The sequence below is a fragment of the Babylonia areolata genome, chromosome 22 (genome assembly GCF_041734735.1).
Source record: "Babylonia areolata isolate BAREFJ2019XMU chromosome 22, ASM4173473v1, whole genome shotgun sequence".
Lineage (NCBI taxonomy): Eukaryota > Metazoa > Mollusca > Gastropoda > Neogastropoda > Buccinidae > Babylonia > Babylonia areolata.
In genome coordinates this window covers 33,322,993-33,347,132 of record NC_134897.1, presented here as the reverse complement: position 1 = coordinate 33,347,132, position 24,140 = coordinate 33,322,993, and the positions used below count along the sequence as shown (strand labels likewise).

Below are 24,140 nucleotides of genomic sequence, written 5' to 3'. Positions count from 1 at the left end.
GATGTGTGTGCGTGTGTTTGGGCTCTTGCGATTATTTGTGGAGTGCTAGGCCTGTGTACATTTGTTTGTGCTTTCACATCTGTTTGACTGTATTTGTTGCTTATCTAGTGTGTGTGTGTTTACAGTAAAATACACACACACACACACACACACACATATATATATATATATATATATGCATAACAAGGTACAAACATAAATCATAAATAGAAAATCATATACAGATACAGTAGAAATCAGGATACATACAAGTGCATATAAAAAAAAAATGTGCATACTCACACATGCACGCACTGCACACACTCTCTTACACACACGTTTGAACAGAAGCTGCATATTACATGTGGATGGGGCTGAGGACTAGATCTTCAGGTAGATGGTTATATGTATATATATTCTGATATTGTCATCATATTGTTGATGTGTTTTTCATGCCATTTCATTTTTTTAATTTATCTTTTACTTTATTTTACTTTATTTGCTATTTTAATCCATCAAATCATTAATTCACTTACTTATATATTTATGTACTTATGTATCTTCATTTAATTTTATTTTCCCCTCAAGGCCTTGTGTGTTTGTGGCACCCAAGTAGGAATGAAAGTTACTGAAGTTATTGGGTGAACTGTAATTATTGGGTATTTAACTTAAATAAGTGAAATATATTTATAATAACTAATACTAGTAGTACTAATAGTGTGAAAGAAACACTCAATTTCTAGTTCTTTCACCTGTCAGATAATAACATCTCATTGCTTTCAGAGTTTGATGTTAAAAAAACAACAACCCATAAAGGCACGTGATTTGAATTACTTATCACTAGAGTTTGTATGCATTGGGTTTTTAGGTTATAGCTGAACACAGTCATCATGGACTGCCAGTTATCCATTACTGATGGAGATAACAACAGTCTGACGATGACAAAAGAGTTTGCTGTTCTGCCGTTGGATGAAAGTGGAGATGGAACTAAAATGCTTCGTTTCATGTCCTCTGCATCTGTTGTTGGCAAAGGATCAGGTAAAACATGACATTGGATGATTGACTGATTGATTGATTGATTGATATGGATACTTGTATATCGCCTATCCTACGTCAGAGACCAGGCTCTAAGCGCTTTACAAACATGGGGTCATTTACACAACAGGCTGCCTACCTGGGTAGAGACGACTGATGGCTGCCACTGGGCGCTCGTCATTCGTTTCCTGTGTCATTCAGTCAAATTTCAGGCAAGCACACATACACACCCAGACAAACATGTAACATTTTAACATTTTACGTGTATGACCGTTTTTGTTTATTTACCCCACCATGTAGGCAGCCATACTCCGTTTTCAGGGGTGTGCATGCTGGGTATGTTCTTGTTTCCATGACACACTTAATGCAGAAATGGATAACAGGATCTTTAACGTGCATATTTGATCTTCTGCGTGTGTATACACACAAAAAATGAGGAATAAAAGAGAGTTAAACTGTGTGTTTACCATTATCAGAGAACACAGAATACAAACATGCTATGCATGCACATGTGCAGTTGCACACACACACATGCACAGTGTGTACACTCATTCATGCAAAGCACATGCACGCATGCACACACACACACACACACACACACACACACACACACACACACATATGTTCTCTGTCAAAGACTAGAAGTTTTAACAGACAAATGATCTTGACTTTTTGTAAAGACAAGGTGAATGGAAAAGACAATGTGCCATGCATGCACACACACACACACACACACACACACACACACACACAAATATGTTCTCTGTCAAAGACTGTAGAAGTTTTAACAGACAAATGATCTTGACTTTTTGTAAAGACAAGGTGAATGGAAAAGACAATGTGCCAGAGACAACAAACCCAAGAGCAACCGAGCCAGCCAAAGACATGAACGAAGTATCCTCATATGTGGAGACAACAGTGGAAGTGTGTGTCAAGATGGTGGTCAGTCGAAAGTACATCACCAATACGGTTGATTCAAAAACAGGCCAAGTCATCAGTTGTAATGTTACAACGGTAAGAGGCGTTGTATTAGTAATTATGTTAAAGAGTGATAGTGATGGTCGTATGGTCTATGGTAGGCTATTAAGGCCTGACCAGTATTTAGGGTAATGCGCAGGTCAGGTATTTGCCCTCTTTGATTAAAAGAACATTTTATGCAGATGTGATTGTGATGTTGCATATATAGATCAGTTCACACGTTTTGACAGCACCTTGAAACTGAGACTGAGGATGATAGTGTGACAAGGATCTTGAACTAAAGTGAGAACAATCATTTTGCTATTTTTGTTCAGTGTGTTTGTCTGTGTACATGTGTACACTTGGAAGAAATAACGCCATTAATAAATTTTCATCGAACTGAAAACCAATACCTTTTTTTTTCCTCAGATCTGTATATTTTATAATTGTTTTCAAAAACGGAAGAAGTCAAGATTACTTTTAATAAACATTAAGGGGAGAAGTCAAGATTACTTTTAATGAACATTGGAACAGATATCTTGATAAATGTTTTGTTGTTTTGCTCCGGATTAGAATAATTGTTTGGCTGTTATTTATCTTGCTTTGTGATTCATACACAGGTTGAAGATATTATTCAGACATGGGAGCTTACAGGCTATAACTTTAGAGGCAGTATCTGAAGTAGGAAGTTCTAGTAATTCAAGATTTACACACAAGAGAAAATGGTGGTATTGTGCAGTCACTAGTTTTATTGGTGATGTACTGAAAAGAAATGAAAGTGGTCAAACTATAAGTTTACCATACCTTGTGGAAAAATAAGGAATGCTCCATATAATGTTTTAATAAGTTTTTTTGTGAGTGTTTGATTCAGCTGTTCTTTTTGTGGATGTTGTCTTTTTTGTACCAGGCTGTGTGAGTGCGTGTGTGTGTGTGTGTGTGTGTGTGTGTGTGTGTGATATGTGTGCCTTCTCAAACAGAATAATCTGTTTACGGCTGTACATTTATGGACAGGAAGAAGACCCACCCACCATCCTTAACGTCCATACCTACAAGACTCCCACAGACCTCACCCAACCACCGTCTGCCACTTGCCCAGTTACAGTCCAGCCCTTGCCCACAAACTCTGTGTCCACCCCGACATCTGCTGTGAAAAGAAGACCAGGACGACCCAGAAAATGCCCTCCTTCTCTCACCCATATGTCCCAGCCTAAAACACCTTTTTCAGGTAAACGGTCTGATCCTGCCAAGAAAGATAACCCTTCTGTTTCTGCAGAGATACTAACAGGAGAGGCAGCAGAAACGTCTGTGGAAAGTGACATCAGTAAAGCAAACTATGTGGACAGGTCTGAGGACACAGGGGAAGCTGACAAAAAGGCTGAAAATAAACCCATCGTTTCTGCTCCTCAGCAAGCCTCATCAAAGGTTTCCCCTGGCAAACAGAAACCAGACAAGCACAAAGCTTCTGCGTCTGTCAAACGTAGACCAGGACGACCATCCCGGGTTATCAAGAAACCCCGGAAATATCTTGATGATTACGATGAGGAATTCTTCAAATCAGAGTCTGTTGAAATGCCCGAAGACAACAACAAAAAGGAGGACTCTGATGATGGGGAAGAAGGTACAACAGAGGATAAAGATAAGGAGGAAGGGGGAGAGGAGGAGGCAGCGGAAGCAGTGGAAGAGGGCATGGAGAAGACGGAGGAGGTGACAGAAGGGGAGGAGGGTGGGGAAGAGCAGAGGACAGAATGCCCGAAGTGTGGGAAGAAGTTCAGCAACCCTTCCTCCTGTCACCGACACATCCTCAAGGACCAGTGCAGCCAGAACCATCAGTGTGGGTTCTGCGACAAACTGTTTGAGTGAGTTTGCCCTCGTACCCTGCCTTCTTCTTTTGTTTTGTGATGTTGCATCAGTAGATGAATTAGGTCCCTTGCGTCACAAGACCAGAGTGGAATGTGTGTATGCATGAGAGTGAGAGAGACAGAGAGTGTGTGAGGGTGTATGTGTGTGTGTATGGAAATGTGTGTGTGAGAGACTGTGTGTGTTTGTGTTTGAAAGAGCAAAAGTTAGTGTTGTGAGTATGATTCTGTTCATGTTATTTTTGTTGTGACATGAAATTTATCATGTAATGTTGTTGTTGTCTTCAAAGGAGATGCCTGGTAAATGAAAATGGGATTTCTTCACTCAATCTAATTTTGTGTGTTTTTTGTGTGTTATATAACAATATCACCTTTTAAATAAAAGTGTCATGATGGGGAAAAAAACAATAAATGCAATTCATCCAGTGATGACTTTTGCATTTCACTTGTTATCTGCACTGTTGGTAGAACTGATACACATTTTACTGCATTTATTACACACATTCCAAATTCATTCTGTCAGGACAAAGTCCTTTGATCAAAGTTCCTTTACTGACCCCACCCAGTGGAACTCCTTGCCATAATGTAGATTGAGACACTCCCAGTCCATGTCCAGCTTCACAACCTTTCTCAAGGCTCATCTGTTTAAACGTTTGATTAATTTTAGGTGTGTGTGTGCATGCATGTATGTTTGTTTACATATAAATATACATGAATACTTATATATGTGTAAGTTCACAGTTTTCTGTGTACATTATACCTAGTGTATGTACTTTTGATGCTTTGTCTTGACATAGTTTGTAGTGTTTTTTGACTCATTTGGACTGACCTGCATGTTTTGGATGGTGTAACGTAATGTATTCTTATTGGAACTATGGAACTGTAAAGCCCTCAGAGCAAAAGTATTTGATTAGGTGCTATATTAATAAACCAATCAAAATCATTAATATTATTATCATTAATGTTATGATATTCAGCACACGAGCCCTACTGGAGAGCCACGTGGAAAGCCACCGTGACCAGGAAAGTCAGAACACCTTTCGCTGCGCTGACTGTAACCGTACGTACGCCACGCGTAACGGTTACCTCAAGCACAAGCGGCAGGGGACGTGTTACAAGCGCGATGTGTTCCATGAGGATGGCACGCAGGGGGAGTTTGAATGTCCCCTTTGTCGTGTGAGGTTCACCACTGATAAGCTGTTGGAGCTGCACAAAGAGAAAGTGAGAGCTTTTCCCTTGCTTTGATTAAATGCAATTGTTTTAACTTGTGTTTCATTTCTTGCTTATTCATTGTGCTTGTTTGTTTTGTTCAGTAATCACCCATAATGTAACGACTATAAATTGGTTAGTTTTGTCATTGAAAAACGTTTTTTTTTCCCCCTTCTCTTCCCCATCCTGCTTTCTCTTTTTCAGCCTCTTTTTGTACTAAAAAAGTTGATGACTGGAGAGAAGACAGGTATTAGGTGTGTGTTGATACCACTTTCTTACAAAATAAATAATACTGCAACCATGCTGCTGTGTATGCCGACTTCATTTTATGTATCTGTGACAACATTAACAAACATGAAGCTTCCTCTCTAAAGATGCTGGGGGCTTTTCCAGTATAACTAGTATCCCTGCTTTGGAAATTATGTGCTGGAAATTTCCTCTTTCACTCTTTTTGTTTCTGGCCTTTTGTCATTTCTTTTTGTTGTCAATTCCTTTGTATTTTCTGCCTTATTGATCCATGAACTTGTATTTTTCGCCAGAAATCCTTGTTGAATATTCATTATTTTTTTTGGACTCGTTGATTGTGCTAGAATTTGATTAGAATGGAGAGTGTCTTGCCCAAGATACATCCCCACTCTCTTGGCCAAGAGGATTTTTAGGACAGTCTGCACTGGGATGGCTCCCAAAGGCCAACAAGCCCCTAAGGCTGCAGCACTATGAGCCAGTGCATTCTTGCCTCCAAATTTCAGAGTGATAGTCCTTCACAAACGACTAAGCTGTAAATGACTTCCCATTGCAATGGAGAAACCATTGATCATTCAGCTCTCACTTTGCTTTTGGCCCGACTGTAAGCTTATATCAATCTGTGATATAAACAGAGCACTGGGGTCATATGATAATATACAATTTTGTGTATCATGTATAATTGTATTTCAGGATAGTAGTCAATGTCACAGGCATGTCCTAGGTTTATGTGCACGACAGTGGTGTGTTTTCCAGGTTGTTGTTTTTGTGTGTGTGTGTGGGGGTGGGGTTTTATGGGATCAGCATTTACAGTTTTCAGCCCTGATATAGCCATGTGTGGTCTGCTGGTCTGTAAGCAACCAAGTATGAGATTGGATTGGATTAGAATTTATCAAGTAGAATCTGAAAACTAATTATTTATTTTTCTGTTAGTATTTCACACATCTGGAAAAAAGAAAGAAAAAGAAGTGTATACAATTTACATTCCAAATTTCTTATTCTTCACAAAAAACGGTACAGACAGGGAGAGTGTTGTCTGGCTGGAATATGTGTATTGTTTGTGGATATTGAAGATGGAAGTTAATGTGATATTTAGCCAATGAATTGAAGCATGAAGATGCTAGTGGGAGTAGTACAGCGATAAATTAAAAACTACTTAATGCTAGGCCTGACAGCTCCTGTTTTAAAACTTACCAGGGAATGCAGCCAGTTTCTGGGTTGCTCACAATCACTTGTAGAGACCAACACAAACAGTACATTGTGAAATGTGAACTTGTTTTCCAGGTGCATGAAAACCCCAACAATGAGTTCAAGTGTCCTGACTGCAACCGTGTGTTCTACAGTAAGCTGGGATTCACCAAGCACGTGGCCAAAAAGTCTTGCACTCAGCCCCACGAGTGCAAAGTATGTGGCAAAAAATACTCCAATAAGGCTAAGGAGAGCTTCAAGTCCCATATGAGGTGTGTATTGTGGGGGTGGGGCACAGTGCACCACCTCATAGGCTGTAAGCCGTACTTTTCATCCCTGTATGAACAGCTCACTTTCTTTTCATAAATCTGCATAATTCTGCACTATTGAAGGGCTAGAGACAATCTTTCCTTTTGTTTTTTTTAAAAGTATCTTTAATTGTTTACTTTAATTCTTTTTAATTTCGTACTGTGGTTGATGAGGATGTTGCTGAGATATATAAAAACTGGACCGAGACCATACAAGACAGTTTTGTTGTCCATGTTCCCTTTTGTGATTATGTTTTCAGTGCGGTGTAAGAAATGGCACTTGCAGTGCTGGTTTGATACCTGTTCATCTATAAATTATCCAGGAACTAAACAATTTCTTTTAATGGTTTATCCAAGAAAGTTTAAGAATGTTCAAAGTTTATGTCCCTAATTGTGCTTAACTAAGGTCACTCTTTTGAAAAGGCTTGGGTAAAGTATTGCTGAGTGGAGTCAAAAACGTTATGTGCATGCCAGGTAGAACGAGTTCTGGAAAATACATTTTCCTATTGCGTCCCATGTGATATATAATTCAAGCATTCCAGGATGAAAATACTTCCAGCTAAAACCGAAATGTCATTGCAAAGGGCAGTTTGTTATCAGCACCTCAGAAGACTTTCAAACTCCTAGGTTAGATACCAGAGATTCAACATACATGCTTTTAGAGACCCATCATTTTGGAAGTGGATGACACCTGACTGAGCCCATAGTACACTATCTGTGGGTAAGAACTGTCAGGAGCCACATGATTCCTCTTTGATACCCCCATTTCTTGTGTGCTTTCAGTTGCATCATAATTTTGTCAAAAACACAGTTTTATGCTGTTCTTTTTCACAAATGCGCAAAATTTTGGACACTTTTTTTTTAATTTTCAAAGATTTTTTTTTTTCTATTTCAAATTATTTCTATATATCAGCTTGTAAACATTTTTAATAGTGATCAGTTTCAGTTTCTCAAGTGTCACTATGTTCAGACAAATCCATGTACACCACACCACATTTGCTAGGTGGATGCCTGACCAGCAGCATGACTTAACATGCCAGTCAGGCCTTGAGTGCATGCATGTGTACCCTGCCAGAGTGGATGTCCTCTACAGAAATTTACCAGAGGAAAATACTTTTGTTGTCTTGGGTTCTTTTTCAGTGCGCCAAGTGCACGCTGCACATGGAAGCTCAATTGTCTCATCTGAATGATGCATAGTTAATTTTCCAGTCTAACATGGGAGAAAGGTCGAGACAGAGATTCAACATGGACACTGTATTGGCTTATATGTGTCGAAACCATTCTGCCACCTTCTTAGGTTAATAGTGATCAGCAAACTTTAGATGTCAGCAATTCTCAGTCCTGATATTTTCACAAAAACCGGACATGTGATCTTCTGATGCTGCAGTTTTAATCTTTTAACTCTTTCTACACTAAGGTACGCTACAGCATACCTCCTGTGCACAACGCTTTGTTACTGTAGTATGCTATAGCGTACCGCGAATTAAAAACTTCGTAGTTCATAGGTTAACGGTTTTGTGCGAAACTAAACAGCACAGCTCTGTTCTACAGTCACCCAAATGTGCACCTGTGCTTTTATTGTGGCTGAAAACGCCTTTATTTGAGTACAATACATGCGAGTGTACAGTCACCCTTCTCACTCGCTTGCTCGACAAGATGGCGTGTCCGTTAACTCTGGCAAGTGCTGTGGCTCGAAGTAAAATGCAAACTGATTCTACAGTGGATATCCACTGTGCATACGCACTTGCCCATTCAATTGCTACAATTAGGAAGTGTCTTTGGTTACAAAAGACCACATTTGTAAAATTTCTGTTATATGAGAAAAACTCATCCCCTTTATGTCAGTTGTGAAAAACATGGATTTAAAAAAAAATATGATCGGTCAGTAATTAAGTGAGTGCTTTGAAACTTTGCCAAATGTTAGTCCTTTCTTTTTTTTTTTTATATTATCACAGAATTTCACAGCTGTATGTAATTGTGTTCTTTTTTTTTTCTCAGATATTTTTCTTGTGACATCATAAACAAACGGCCAGTTCAGAGAGTATAATGAAGGAAGTCACTGGGCAATATAGAATGAGTTAAAAGTAGTGTCTGACACCTGATCTTTTCATTTACGTTGCAGGTATCATCTGGCCGAGACATCAGGAGTTCAGTTCCAGTGTGAAGACTGTGGGCGGGTGTACATGACGGACATGGCGCTCCGGAAGCATCGCCTGACCTCACACTCGGGCCTGCGACCTTACAAGTGCAGCACCTGCTCCAAGACTTTCCCCATGCGCTACATGGTGCGCGACCACGAGAGGTCACACACAGGTAAAACACTGGCTGGTGTGGAGGAAGGTGGCAGATTGGTTAAGACACTTATCTGCCAATATAGTGTCTGTGATGGGTCTGAGTTCGATTCCCACTTTAACCCTCTCTCCAAAGTTTGACAGGAAGATCAAACATGAGCAGGTGGGAATGCTGTTAATAATAATAGTAATATGCATTTTTATAGCACTTACTTTGTTAATAATAATAGTAATATGCATTTTTATAGCATTTACTTTGTGGCTCAAAGTGCATTGAACAATATGTGTATATGGTTTGAATAATTCATTAGGACAGGAATCAAAAACAAAAAATCAAGATAATGCTCACTTAAAGTGCTGGTTTTTTTTTTAAAACAATGTAGCACCACTCACAAACCTCTCCCACCTCACTTCCAACCCCAAGATGCACAAATACTTGTGGGGAGAAGGTTCCATAGTTTAGAACATTGTTCGAACAAACATGTTTTAAGATTAGAACCCAAAGATTTGTTCTGATAGTAATATTGTTATCTGTTCACGGTGTCTCCAGGAGAGAAGCCGTTCCTGTGCAACCTGTGCGGCACTTCTTTCAGTAACCGTGGACACCTGTACCGCCACATGCGTTCACACTCTCTGGGCACCCTCCACAAGCGAGGCCGTCCGCGCAAGTACCCCCTTGTCTCCCGCTCCGTCCTCCTGAAGCTGAAGGATGGGGGAGAGATGGGGGGGCAGGGGGCGATTGAGGCAGACCTGGGGGAGAGGGAGGGAGGGCCAACAGGGGGGTCGGAGCTTGGGGTGGTGGAGATAAAGACAGACCCTCTGCAGTCAGACGCAGTGGTTCAGGAGGACATGGGCTCTCTAGGGGCGGGGCCCACCTACATCACTGTGCACACTATCGACGGCCAGCTGGGCGACCCCGCCGCCACCCAGGGCATCATCGGGGAAGGACAGCTGCAGCACGTCGTCATGGAAACCCCGGACGGCATGCCGGACAACATGGTGCTACAGGTGATTCGGGACCTCACCGGCGCCACCACGGTGTACCAGCACATCACGGAGCAGTCTGCTGCCGCGGCATCAACAGAGACCGTCCTGACTCAACCCCCGCAGATCATCATGTCGGCAGCGGCGCCGCCCCAGCCAGGGGGCAGTCAACAGACACTGGTGGTGGAGCCAGGGGTGACGGACAGCATGAACCACCAGCCTGTAGTGACTGCACAGCTGACACAGAGTGACAGTCAGCATCAGCAGCAGTACATTGTTGCCACTTCACAGACTCCTGTCAGCCAGACTTTGTCCTGATCGCTTTTGTTTCTCACCTGTGTGTGTTTGTGTGTGTGTGTGTGTGTGTGCTGCATGATGCAAAGATGCTTTCATTCTTTTGATCATGTAATGATTTCTTCTATGTCTTTTGAGTCCCAGTGATGAATCCCCATGTTCTGAAGAAAAGCACGGTGAGATAAAAGTTACATCAGTGCATGTTAAAGATAAAATAGAGATTGACTGGTAAAGATTCTGTATAGTAGATGCAATAACAGACCTGGTTTGAGGGAGTAAGTTAGTATAATTTTATATTAACCCCTTGGCTGCATAACCGAGGCGATATGAAATCAGTGTAGCATAAGTTCTACACCATAAATTTTAATTACAGCTGCTACTTTTTGTGTTTTAATCTATAGTGTTACTGATTTTGATGGACAAAAGTAATCCAGTCCCAAGCAGTGCAAGAAGTCCAAGTAAAGAATGGTGACTGGCATCTGACAGAAAGAATGCAAAAAAAAAAAAAAACAAAAAAAAACCCTCTGAAACCGCCAGTCACTCCACCCAACTGCTGTTTTCATATTAAAATACATATTTATAAGCAGAATAGCTAATATTTTCATGATATTTATTTGTAATCTTTTGGGAATATCTATAAATTCACAAGACTGGCATGTGTTTTTGGTATCATGTTGAAAGAATGTTACATCTGTATGTGCAAATCTACGCATGCTGAAATTGTGCACACATCTTTTTGTCTCAGATAATCCCATTGGTACACATCTTTTTGTTTCACATAATCCCATTGGTACACACTTTTGCCTTCTAAGCATCTCTAAATTGTATGTACACTTCACAAACACATATTTCCATCTTGCACACATAAACAAACACACTGAGTCACAAATGACGAGTCACAAGTATTAGTTGTGTTTTATTTTGATTGTTGGCTATGGAGCTACAGTACAAAGAGAAAAAGCTGACTGCTTGAAGACTAAAATCCATCTGAACAGTTGTTGGTACAAGATGCTGGACGCGTCTTGCCAACTCCACACACAAACACAAATGGATGATTTGATACATAACGGACTGTCCAATATGACAAAAGAGAGCTGTGGTATCAGTATAGTTCTTTTGTTTTTTTCCTTGGACGAGACTGAAACTTGAAATGAAAAATAGATGAGACAGAAGAAGAGACAAATGTTTATATCAATTCTGAGATGGGCAAAATGAGAGTATAAAATCCACAAACACATGCAGAGATTGCAATATAATCTATTGAATACGTGAGTTTTCCTTTCAATCCAAGAGTCACTGCCTGAGGGCAACTGAATTGATCTTGCCTATGTATCTCTTTCATGTTTTCCGATAATTTCATGTGCTGGTACTTTTCACCAATACCATTTACATGGTGGTAGAATGCACATACATGTTATAAGTTATTAAAGAAAGCTTTCTGAACAGATCTGAAGTACTAAAATCCAAAGAATAAAACAATTGCATATATGTTTTTTAGAACCTGAACATTAAGGTGTTGTAAACTGTACAGGAACTGTAAAGCATGAAGTGAAATCGTTTATACTTACCTGCTCTCTTTGCCTGGGTGGGATATATCTTGGAGGTAAGCGAAAGCAGAGCTGATTTCTAACTTCTGATGGTACAGTCTGTGTGTTCCTTGTTGAGACAATAATGGTACCAACACTTTTTTTTCATTATGTTTTCCAGTGCCCAAGTTAACAGAGAAATTGCTCATCAACACGTTAACTAGTCTGCACAGAAAAATGGATGATGTTCAATGTTTGCACATTAAAATAGATGACAGCAACACAAATCTGTTTTGCACAAAGAAATGGATGTGGATATTTCAGGTCAAACCATTTGTACAAAAAGAATCAATGGCATGAAGACAATACAGACTGTTTTCTTTTTCTTTTCACACACAAATGATGACATGACAATAATACAGTTTTTTTCCTTCTTTTTTTTTTTTTTTTTTTTTTGCACAGAGGCATCAACATAAAAACAAAGAACATTTTGCGCAAGGTAGAAATGGTTCTCTTTGATGTGCTCTAGAACAACGTAACAGGTACGCACTTTCACACCTTGCACCCCTTTCTTTCCCCCTGTAACAAGCCACTACCTCACAGACATCAAACAACCAAAACAGATGGAAGAGGGTTCGGTCCTATAATGCTAACGACAAAATTATTTGTAACTCCTTATCAAATCTGACTCATGGTGTGGTTACAGGTTTCAGTGTTATACATTAACCACTTATGACAAAAAAAGCCAACAGTTACAAAAATCACTAAACCTTGAACAAAAATTTAAAACAAACTAAACCATGGATTAAGGGAAGTACTGTAGAGGTGGATGAAGACACTGAAGATGGTGGCAAAAACCACAATCCATTTTCAAGTGTTCATCATAAAACCAAATTCACAACAAATGGTATCATAACAAGTGTGAATTTTAACAAATGAAAAGTGTCATTAATGCACTTCTATATTATGCTCAATACTCATCAGCTTTGTATGCTTTCTAAAGCCAAGATCGGCAAGTATGTGCAACTTTGCATTTCATACTTTACTCTTCATAAATGTATTGCACTGAGGTCTTCCAGAAAACATTAAATAAACATAATTAAAGAGAAAAAAAAGAAAAAAAACCAAAACAATTTGCTATTTGTTCATATCATCTTTCATCCAAACTGGATTATGATACATGTAATAAAGTGTGAAGTGATATAAACCTAGCTGGCAGATGATTTTTTTTCTTCTGTAACCAAGTACAAAGACCTAGGCTTTAATGAAGGACAGACCAGCTGATTGCTCCAGAATGTTAAAAATAAAATCAAGGCTGTATGTATTTTGTCTATATATGTGTATACTCACATGCTCTTTCAGAGCCAAGGAAAAAATACTTTCTCTACTCTCACAAAAGTTCTTAATTGTATGCTGCTCAAAATAGCGCAATCTACCAAGTGGGATGACTGTGATAAGAAGGTGGAAACAGCACCCATGTGTTTATTCACTCATTTCAATTTTTGTTATGATGGGCTGCAACAGTTGCACACTGTCTTATAGAGGTTACCTTTCAATGCACTGCTCTATCATCTCCACCCTTCTGGCAATGGCCTTGTGTGGAAAGGTAGTCTATACCATAATAATTACCATTCAAGGCAAAGAAATAGGTACCTTTGGGCAACACGAGCAACTGTATTTTTCTGTGTGACTGATACACATAATGCATGCATACCATTACCTTACCACACACATGTAAACTTTCAAACAAACTCTGGATCAAAGGCAACAGTTTCTATAGTGTTCATCTTCTACTGCTTTTGTTACAATGTTTTCTGACTTGGGGAGCTGTCTCAGCAAGGAATAACAACAACCAATCAACCAACAAACCAACCAGTGACAACACAGAGGACCAGGCTTTCACTTTCGTTCCATGTGATCCCAGTGTTAGCAAAGGACAACCACCAATCTAGTGCTCAACACACTGTGCGTAACATCCATAAGGTGACTTCTCATGACAACAATGAAACATTTACATGTACAACATTCCAGGTGAAAAACAGTGTGTCAACATCATCCCTGAAAGTCACCATTTCTTCTTCACAACACCTCTCTTGAAAAGAAAAAAAAATATCATAAAATGCGTAAAAAGTAAGCATTAAAATCTAACAAGCACTGAAAACTATTTTACAATTCAGCAACAACAAAACATAACATAAAAATGCAGATGAAGCAAGTGTGGCTTTGGGGGCTTTTTTTTTTCATTTTAAACAAACTTGTGCTGGGCTTTCTTTCAAGAGACACTACTGAATAAAAAGAACAGTAACTGTGTTAAAAACTTAGAGCTAATGAGCTTGGCAGGTTTGGGTGATCAACCATTGGCTTTGCTTAACCTGCAAATCAGAAGTATAATGAACAACTCAATGTACAATTTAAAATGTTAAACATAACTAACAACAGGTCAATGTTGAAATCAAGAAGCAACTGACACAATACATAATAATGGATGATAACACTTGAAATAAGGTTTCATATATTCAACTGCAAAGAAAAGACTTGCGAAACTGAACCATCCTTAACTTACAGGAATAAAATCTGAAAAGAGAGTCATATAAAAAAGGAACACACACATACCATTATTTTAAACTATTGCCTCCACACTCTCCACACCTGTCAGCTGCGGTCATTGTAAAACGGTCTGTGCCGTAAAATGAGCATACACAATCCTTTGTACGGGACTGATGAAACAACACGGAAACAAAACTACCCAACAGCAAATCATAACATATCCTGCAATTACAAAAGTGTTAAATGCATATTTGAAATGACTGGTTATGAAAATAAATACCATACAAAATAAGTGAATATGTACATCCGAGAAGAGACAATATTTTCAATAAATTTGAATTGAGGATTTCAGTGGAACTGTGCAGTATACAACTCGGCAACAGAAGCCTACACCATTAGTGTCCGGGTAACAAATATCTGCCCTATAATCATGGAGGTACTAGTACTCTGTGGTTCTCTTACCCTTTCTCCTATCCCCTCCTTTTTCCCCTGCATCCATTTCCAACATGCATTCTCTTTTTTTTGTACCACTTTCAGTGCTTCATGGACCTCCCCATCAACATACATACCTGGCTTTGGAGTCTTTCATGTGAAGATTGGACAGAGGTAGAAAAAAATGCATACTTTTTTTAACAGAACTTTTTTTTCCTCCAAAATATTTGGCCTTGTCCATACAAAAGATGTATAAACAGAAAATAGCAGCTGTCATTAAACTTTTAATCACTGACTTCAGAATCTTCACAAATTTAATGGGGATAAACTGACTGGGGGAATCAAAGGATAACTTGTACACTTTCATCTGAGTGCTGATAACCACTGAAACATGCCTAGAAAACAAAACACAATCTCAAACAGGGCAATCATCAAAATCAGTCATCATATTGCGACTAAAAAATAAATCCAATGGAAAAATAATTTGCATAGATAATCATTTAAGTACATAGACATCGCTGTAAAATAAACATAACAAATCAGTTCCAAACAGTTCACTGTAAAAGAAGTGTAACAAATCGGTTCCAAAACAAACTGGTAATTTGCAAATGACCTACCACATTCTCGAGTCCGTGTGCACACTGTTTGTTGAATGCTCCAAAAATGATGACAACAGATTCACACCATGTGTTGAAAAAAAAAAAAAAAAAAAAAATCCACATTTTTGTACAGCAATCTGCATGCAACATAAATACTGACCATACTGAGGAAACAAACAATTCTCATACACTGTGAAGTGACAGCAGAACCACCAATGATGCATTCCTAGGGCTTTCAATGAAAACGTCCACAGTACATATCCCCATGACTTTGAATTCAAGCGAGAACACTGACCATATCAAAAAGGCTTTCACAGAAAAGTAAGACCTGGCCAAAAGGTATCAGAGAACTTCAGTAAGAACACCTTGGAGAGTCTCCCCAAACAAGCATGTTCACTTATGAAATAGCAAAAGATTCAAAGGACTTAGGTTGAGTGTTTGGGGCTTTCGACAGACACTGACTGTATCTTGATGGCCTTTTCAATTGCAAAATGTTATGAAAACATTGCAAGACCTGCCCAATTTCTTTCAGCATTGGAGAAAAGCAGCGACCATATCATAGAATGTTCAATGATAACATCTATTATCCAAATATAATGGAAACACTAATAATATATATATAGGATTCTAATGAAAACATGAACTACATTCTGGAGGCTTTCAGTGTCCTTGATTTGAGCCTTTTAATAGAACTACACTAAGATATATTTTGAGGGTGTTCACAGAAAACACTGGCCACATTTCAAAGAGCGATGTCATGCAGCACAGCTGTACTTTGTCAGCCTACTGACCATCTGTCTTTTGTCCATATCAAACTGTTTCTAAAAAATTTCTGCACACTAAGATACCCATTTCTTTTCCCAAATGTTGATTACTGTGTCCATCAGCATGAATATGCCAGTGACTAATTCCTGAATTATAAAAATGACCGGAACAGGCTCTGCAGGAGTATATTCGAACTGATGATTCCTTGTTTCAACAATTTTTTGTGTGTACCATTTGGACTGCTCACTTTAAAAAAAACAACAACAACAGAATGCCAACAAAGCAGCATCACTTTTTTGTAACTCACAAGCGTATGTTTTTAATCAAATGATTTCACAAAGAACAAAACTATGCCTTACCTAGTATGCACTTTCCAATTCCATTCTAAAAATGATCTCAAGAATGAAAATGGGAAAGGGACATACATGGAAAGAGGCAAATGGTAGGACAAGAAGGCAAGCTCAGATAACAGAGAACACTGACAAAGAAAAGTAACAGAGAGAAAGAGACAGCTGACCAAAATGAAAGAAAGAAGCAGCTTGACAGCTGCAGGAGTGCCAGCTCTTGAGGGACATTTACCTGTACTGTCTGGCATGTTCCACTTAATTCCACAGATGACTGATGACAGACAAATGCATCCTCAATAACAGTTTTATCAGATGGAAAGAACAAAATCTTACCTGTCCACAGTCTACTGAGAGGTAACTTTGTAAAGTAAATAGTACAAAATCATTTTCAATTGACAGTGACACTTTAAAAACAGTCATAACAAATGTACTGATGATCCATAGACATCCTACTGATCATGGCCAATGTCTTGCTTTTCTGGTCACACGTGATGGGCTATCAATTAGAAAAACAAAAACAAAACATGAACAAAATCGATGATTGACAGAGTTGAAGGCGGCGACCCTTTTTAGGGGAAAAATAAAAAGCCACAATGCCTGAGATTCAAATCAAGTGACCGCCCTTTCCCCGTAATGTACACAACTGAAGTAAATACATCAAAGGCAGCTCCATGCTTTCTGGAAGAAATGTCACCACTAGCTGGTGACACGGCCACTGCTCATTTGTGTCTCACAAGTGTTCACAAAGCATAGACCCAACACAGCTATGCTTTCAGGCAACATAACACTGTCTTGTTGATGGACTGTCTGACACAAAAGAAGGGATTAAGTTGTTGTTTTTTTCCTTCACAGTCAATGCGTTACACTATATACCTTCAGTGGACTGCAATACAAGAATGTAATCTATGTATATATATATTTGTAGATATATATATATAAGTACGAGTGCCTGACAAGTCTGAACATTGCAGACCAATTCACAAAAAGAACAACAACAAACATTTAGCACTGCTGGCGATAAAGACTTGAGATTCGCTTTCCGAGGCAGCACATCTGTGTGATCAGCCAGTAACCAGGAACAAGAAATGACAAAGAAATGGGAGGATCCAAGTCAACAAACTGAGGACAGTTTAACTTGTCTCTACATGGACCACAAGCCTGGACTGTTTTCTTTGGCATATTTGCACTGAGCACAGAATGAAGACAGAAGGTGGGAAGTTAGTGACAAAATGGGTAAAAAGGCAAGCAGATGCAGTGGATCAAAAGAACACATGGCATAGAGATGGGCAAAAAAAAAAAAAAAAGAGGAATAGTTGAGATGTCACATTGAGGAGATGGGTAAAACGGAAAGTAAGGTCAAAGGACAGATAGTGTGTTGTATTACAATACATTGCAGCCACAAAATTCTCTCTGCATGGCATTAGGGCTGCTCTTCCTGGAGTGTGTGTGCCACCGAAATCAGGCACAGTCCATTTTTTTCCCAGCTTGCAAGTGTATGTGGTTTACTATCAGTGGATTTTTTTTGCAGAATTTCGCCATGGGTTCTTTTACATGCTCTAAAGAAAAGCTGTGCACTGGACCTAGGTTTCATATCTCATCTGTAAGGCGAGTGCTCAGTTCACCAATCAAGGTCTAATGGGGGTTAAAAATCCTAATTCATGCGAGTCACGCAAATTATCACAAGGTCACAACTCCACATATAGTGTACAGATGGATAAAAAGGGGAGCAAGAGTCAAATAAAAATGACATACAGCAGAGGGAAGGGCAAAAAGGGAAGCAGGGTCAGACAAAAAGGACAGCAGGTGGAAAAAGGAAAGTCGGTGGTGGAAAAGGGAATGCCAAGTGTGAACAGCAGGGTCAAGAAGACATCAGACCACCGACAGTGGACAGACAGTTGACCTATGTGGTGGGGGGTAAGGGGGAGGCAGCAGGAAAAGCCAGGTGTGGAAGGAAGACACAAAGGACTTATTGTGGAGACAAGAGTGTGCAAGAGATAACAAAAAAAACCCAACAACCCCCCCCCCTCCCCGCCCCCCAATAAAAAACAAAACAAACCCTACAGAAAGTCAGAGGTGGTGCTTAAATAGGGTGGTGGGGAATCAAAGCTGTGCAGCAGGGTGGGGGACAGCGGAACACTAAAAGCAAAAGGCAATCTCACTAGAGCTGCTCCTATCTTTGACCAAAATCTGCCATGGTCCAGTTCTTTGTTCTATCAGGCTCAGTTCCTTGAAACCAACAAACTGATATACTCCACATTCGTCTATCCACATAGGCAGCAGAATAGGAGAAACAGTGCTACCACTTGTGCCAACTACTACGGACCACCATGCACCTAGTGCCTATGTCTATTCTACACAGGAGTTTTATGACACATCTACATGATTGTCCCTTTTCTGAAAACTGGTCAAGTTTTTGTTTCCCTTCCCCCACTACCCCCTGAATTCCTGAAACCAATGTGTAAACCAAATTGTGTTCCAGATTTTGTTGGGTGTTGTTCCTTGCTCACTGTTGACAAAAACAGTGCAGACAAGAAGTAGGCAAGTTAAGTACTGATGGTGAATTCTCTGCGAGGTCCAGACCTATCTGTACAATTGCGTCAGAAGGGGAAGGTTTGAATCAACAGTGAGGTACTCTGCAAGTGACGTGAATTGATGTCAGGTGCCATCTGGTAATCATGCATCAGGCTGGGAGGTGAGGAGAAGGGCTGAAAAAAGGTAATGCTGTAGTTGAGAGGAGGAGGGGGTCAGGGACATGACGTCACCCTCACACCCCTCCTCCTTGTGCTGCTGCTTCTCTTCATACCAGGTCAGACACTGCTGTACAGAAACCCATCCGCTTAGCGTCACTGCCTCACTGTACCATGTTTGGAGGTCAGGTCAGGAGGTTTGCTTCCCTGTTTTTGCTATTCTCAGCTTTTGAGTTCTGTGGCCAGTCCACAGTTTACATGGAATGTTCCCGGACAGAACAGACGAGTGCATGCCTGTGGAGACTGATACCCCTTCCAGCTAACCACCAGTCTCACCACTGGCCACTTTCGTCCATTCCTTATGTACCCCAGCTATTCCTATGCAACATGGGAAGGGGCTCTGTTCAACACCAGGGTGCCTTTCCCCTCCCATCCCCAAGGAAACACATGTACACGGTCTCACTCGCACGCTCAATCCTCCTGCTCACATTTGTTGCATCATCTCAGCACACTGAAGCACTTAAGGTTTGCAAATGTCAGGTAGGGGACAGACCCTGGCAAAGGCCTGACGCCTGGCCAATGCTAAACTGCAGGATCCAGAGAAGGGTAGCCCATTCCCTTGCTGTACCCGTTCAGGCGATACTCTGCCCCAAAGGGAGGGAGAGGAGTTGGGGGAGGGGAGCTGGTTTTGAACAAGGAGTGGGAGCAGAAGTCTGGGTCTTGGTGTGCCGCCCCCATCCTGTCCCGTGTGGAGGAAGCGCCAGGCATGGACCTGGACTCTGGTTCGTCCAGCGTGGACACCCCGTTGTAGGCGCCTTTGGTCCAGTCTGGCACATAGCTGTGCTTGGAGGCCCAGCACAGGCGGCGCCGGTGTCTGGCCTGCAGGATGGCAAAGAGCAAGGAGAAGAAGATAATGGCGCCGATGCAGAGGATGAGGGCCCAGGCCAAGTGCTTCATGACGGCCGGGTCCAGCAGGTCCCACAGCAGGGTCTTGTGGCACACTGCCTCACTGTCCCCCTGACGCTCGTAGCCCGACGCACACTGGAAACAGTCACTGGGCGAGTCGCCGCGACACGTCAGGCAGGAAGGGTGACAAGGCTTGCACACACCCTGAGACATGGCATCAACACTCCAGTCAGGATGAGGTGGGACTTTAGAAAGGAATGTCATCTTCATTTTGCTATCATCCAATATCATGAATGTATAGAACCTGTCCTTCATTAACTATCACAATAATAAAGGACATGTCCTTTATCCAATATCTCATTAATAAAGGACACACCCTTTTTCCTGTATCACATATACCAAATGTTTGATCTGAAGAAGAGTTTTGAAGGAAACCAGAATTTGTTTTCTGTTTTCTATATTTTCATATTGATGAATGATGGTAGAGTGATAATGCTGCTACAATATGGATCCATTTAGGTTTGGAATTACTTAACATGTCTGTACACCACATTTCCTTTCATATCCAAATCACTTAACGTGCCTGTACTCCACACTTCCCTATGTCCACTAAGTTCAATTGGTACAGACACACGCAGTGTTGTGTTTAGAAATTTGAGCAAAACTCCATGACACAAACAGACATCTGTGAAGATGATGACCCTCAACTGTGTGGTCCCAGTCTGTCCACAGCACATGCAACTCTGGGTAGCAGCTGATGACTGGCTGAAAAAAAAAAAAATCTCTGCTGAGACTCAGACCTGTGCCCTTCCAGTCGCAGCTAGTTGGAGGTACAATGTTTGACAGTATCCAAAAGCGATGGCCAATTTGTCTCTGGGCATCCATCTGGCTTGCAATTCCTAAATGTAGAAAAAGTCTCTTATGCCTGTATAACAGTTTGTTAACTCAACATAAGCTTACTGCTGGGCCAACAGCAAAGTGAGACCCTGCAATAGGAAGTCACTTAGTCGTTTGTGAAGGACTATCACTGAAATTGGGAGGCAAGATTGCACTGGCTTGTAGTGCTGCAGCCTTGGGGGCTTGTTGGCCTTTGGGAACCATCAAATGCAGACTGTCCTAAAACCCTCTTGGCTGAGAGAATGGGGATATAACTTGGGCAGGACACTATCTACTATAATCAAATTCTAGCCCAGATAGTCAGGACAGCAGATACCTCCTCTGCTGTTCTGGTGGTCATAGTCGTACACGACGGACTATCATATGTACATACATACAGCACAACATTTGTTAATATGACAATAAACGGCTACTGTACTGTACTGGTTTTGTTTCCTGTGTTTGTGGCTGAGTTTGGAAATGGTTTTTATTTTGTGAAGAAAATGATGAGAATCAGCATGATGCAGACAGAAATGTTACCTGTGTGTGGAGAAGGGGTTTGGAAGAATTGGGCTGGATGGGGGAGGCCAGGTGTACGGCCTGCACACTGCCGTAGTAGTGCTCTGGGCAGTGCGCCACGCAATGCTGGTCCATCTTGAAGAAACCAGGCTTACACTCTGCACACACAACACAACACAACACCCCTCTCAGTATATTCCTCGGTCTGTGCATCCATTTATTTGAAGTACTAACCTCCAAACCACTCAGCACACACAAGACAACACCCCTATCAATACCTTCCGCAGTCTATGCATCATTTATTTAAAGTACTGAACCTCTAAACCACTCTGCACACATCCCTCAGAATATCCCCTTTTTTTCTATGCACCTATTTCGGTCAAAGTACTAACCTCTAAAACCTATTCTGCAGAAATGTTGTTACTTAGTCTCTGAGAATATCATTGAGCCAGTCTGCAGAATTTCATTTAGTCAAAGTATTAACCTCTGAACCTATTCTGCTGAGCCATTGTCACACAGTCTACAACATCACTGAGCCAGTCTGCATAACTGCAAGCCACAGTTATGCAGGTAGCTCCAATTGTTAAAACTGATCCAGACACCAGTCTGTTGAAATCATCATCTTCTTCTTCTTCTTCATTTATGGGCTGTGACTCCCACGTTCACTCCCATGTACACGAGTGGGCTTTTACATGTACGACTGTTTTACCCCTGCCATGTAGGCAATCTTATCTCATTTTGGAGGAGGAGATATCATCTCTTTTGTAACTCCTTTAGTTTTTCCCTGACTCAATTGATGATGATAAATTAGCTTCCTTCAGTAACTGTTAACTTTCAAACAGTGAATTCAAATTTGGCTCACTGTAAGTAGTGAAGGTAATTCATCTTCTGTGATCTATCATGAGAAAGTCAGACCTAACTTCTGACTCTGCCCCGAGATGTGTACATCACTGCATCAACAGTGATCATGAATAGTGTATAATATATATTTTTTAAAGTGAGAACTGGTCTATTCAATTTTTAAGCTAATGACAATCTAACATCGAATAATATTGTATACTGATGTCTTCATGTGAAAGATTCTGAGACCTAAGAAGGTACAGCTGCATACAAGATTCTGTAAATGCACAAGAATTCCTTGATGACAAATCTTCGCATGACAGAAAAATAACTTGTACAAATGAAAGGATGAAAAGGGTGGAAGTTTACCACAGAACAGATTTAAGAGAAAAATATCAGTATGGTTTTGATCATCCTACACCACTTTTATTGTTTTGTTTGTTGTTGTTTTTTTAATTTTTTTAAAATCTGTTTTCCATACCAAATTATGGCAGTTCAAGAACAGGGAATGTGAGTTCTAAAACACAATGGTCTATTAATGAAAAAATTAAGGTGTTACTGGTTTCCACTACCAGCCACTGAACCAGCATGGAACTCGTGTGTGTGTGTGTGTGTGTGTGTGTGTGTGTGTAGGTGTGTGTGTGTGTGTGTGTGTGTGTGTGTGTGTGTGTGTGTGCTGATTATTTCTGATGAAAAAAACACAAACAGAAAAGACTCTTTCATACCACACTGACATTCTCCCCTTACAAACACATCACTAACAGCCATGCTGCAAGCAGCAAGTATTATGACTGATAAAAACACAAGCAGGTAACTTTGTTGGAGAAAAACAACAACAACAACAACAACGTATAAGCAAGTTACAAATGACATGAACAGAAAATTCCATGCAGCTCCAAAGTCTTTGCTTTTCAGGTGCACCATGCAGAAGAGTGATGGAATTTGTACTTTTTTCATTCTGTGATAAATTTACAGGGTTCAGGTTCATCCATCACAGCAACTTGCCATCATCAAAACGTTGAGGATGGCAGCACTGAAAACAGTGGGTTTCGTTTTGATATTTTCATCAGAACAATAACATCATGCAGTCATTAAAACAGCATAAATCAAAAGAAGAATCAAATCATCAACACCCATTCTGACCGTCCTTTTTTTTATTCCTTTGTCCTATTCATAAAGGCTGTTTGTTTTTTAATAAACATTTTTTTAACTTTAGAAAAAACTTAAAACCCCAAAGGCAGAGAATTACAATCTCATGACATGCTGTTGTCAAATAAAGGTGAAAAATTAAATACAAATGAAATACTGAGAAAGGGCTTACCTTCATTTTCTGGTTTACTGTGTGTGTGTGTGTGTGTGTGTGTGTGTGTGTGTGTGTGTGTGTGTTTGCATGCATGCTTCCATTTGCAACTACTAAGTCTTGAAGTCTCAAAATGTGTATGTTAGCTTCAATTTAATGTCCATTTACAAAACCTAATCTTGAACACATCCACACACACACACAAAGAAAACAACTGAAGTTCACCTCACAAACTGACCACTGGAACCACAGGTAAAAAACTGAAAACATACTGAATAACAATACAGCATCCTTGAAAAATGTTAATAAAATGAACCTACAACAGCAAACCCCCTGGACTTTTCAGTAAAGACTTGAATAATTCTTACATTCAGAACAGCCTGCTTTATTTGAATGACAGGAAAGGAATGTGGCATGTTAAAATGTGGTTCCACAAAATTTCACAAAACTAA

At 40.2% G+C, this 24,140-nt stretch overlaps 2 protein-coding genes across 4 annotated transcripts in view; one reads left to right on the top strand and one right to left on the bottom strand.

The window, feature by feature from the left end:
- The window catches only part of LOC143296968 (uncharacterized), an 11,340-nt gene extending 348 nt beyond the window's left edge, over window positions 1-10,992 (top strand). Inside the window, exons 2-8 of the mRNA XM_076609041.1 lie at window positions 848-1,017; window positions 1,832-2,028; window positions 2,983-3,827; window positions 4,805-5,048; window positions 6,564-6,739; window positions 8,898-9,088; window positions 9,617-10,992. Of these exons, the coding sequence (XP_076465156.1) occupies window positions 870-1,017; window positions 1,832-2,028; window positions 2,983-3,827; window positions 4,805-5,048; window positions 6,564-6,739; window positions 8,898-9,088; window positions 9,617-10,368 (2,553 nt within the window). The 5' untranslated portion in view covers window positions 848-869 and the 3' untranslated portion in view covers window positions 10,369-10,992. The remainder of the gene's footprint in view (window positions 1-847; window positions 1,018-1,831; window positions 2,029-2,982; window positions 3,828-4,804; window positions 5,049-6,563; window positions 6,740-8,897; window positions 9,089-9,616) is intronic.
- Window positions 10,993-11,226: 234 nt separating this feature from the next.
- LOC143297424 (furin-like protease kpc-1) overlaps window positions 11,227-24,140 on the bottom strand; it is a 218,651-nt gene continuing 205,737 nt past the window's right edge. For all 3 annotated transcript variants that reach the window (XM_076609770.1, XM_076609773.1, XM_076609771.1), the window contains 2 exons: window positions 21,570-21,706; window positions 11,227-20,357 (listed from right to left, as the gene is read on the bottom strand). In XM_076609770.1, coding sequence (XP_076465885.1) covers window positions 19,830-20,357; window positions 21,570-21,706 — 665 coding nt within the window. In that variant the 3' untranslated portion in view covers window positions 11,227-19,829. The remainder of the gene's footprint in view (window positions 20,358-21,569; window positions 21,707-24,140) is intronic.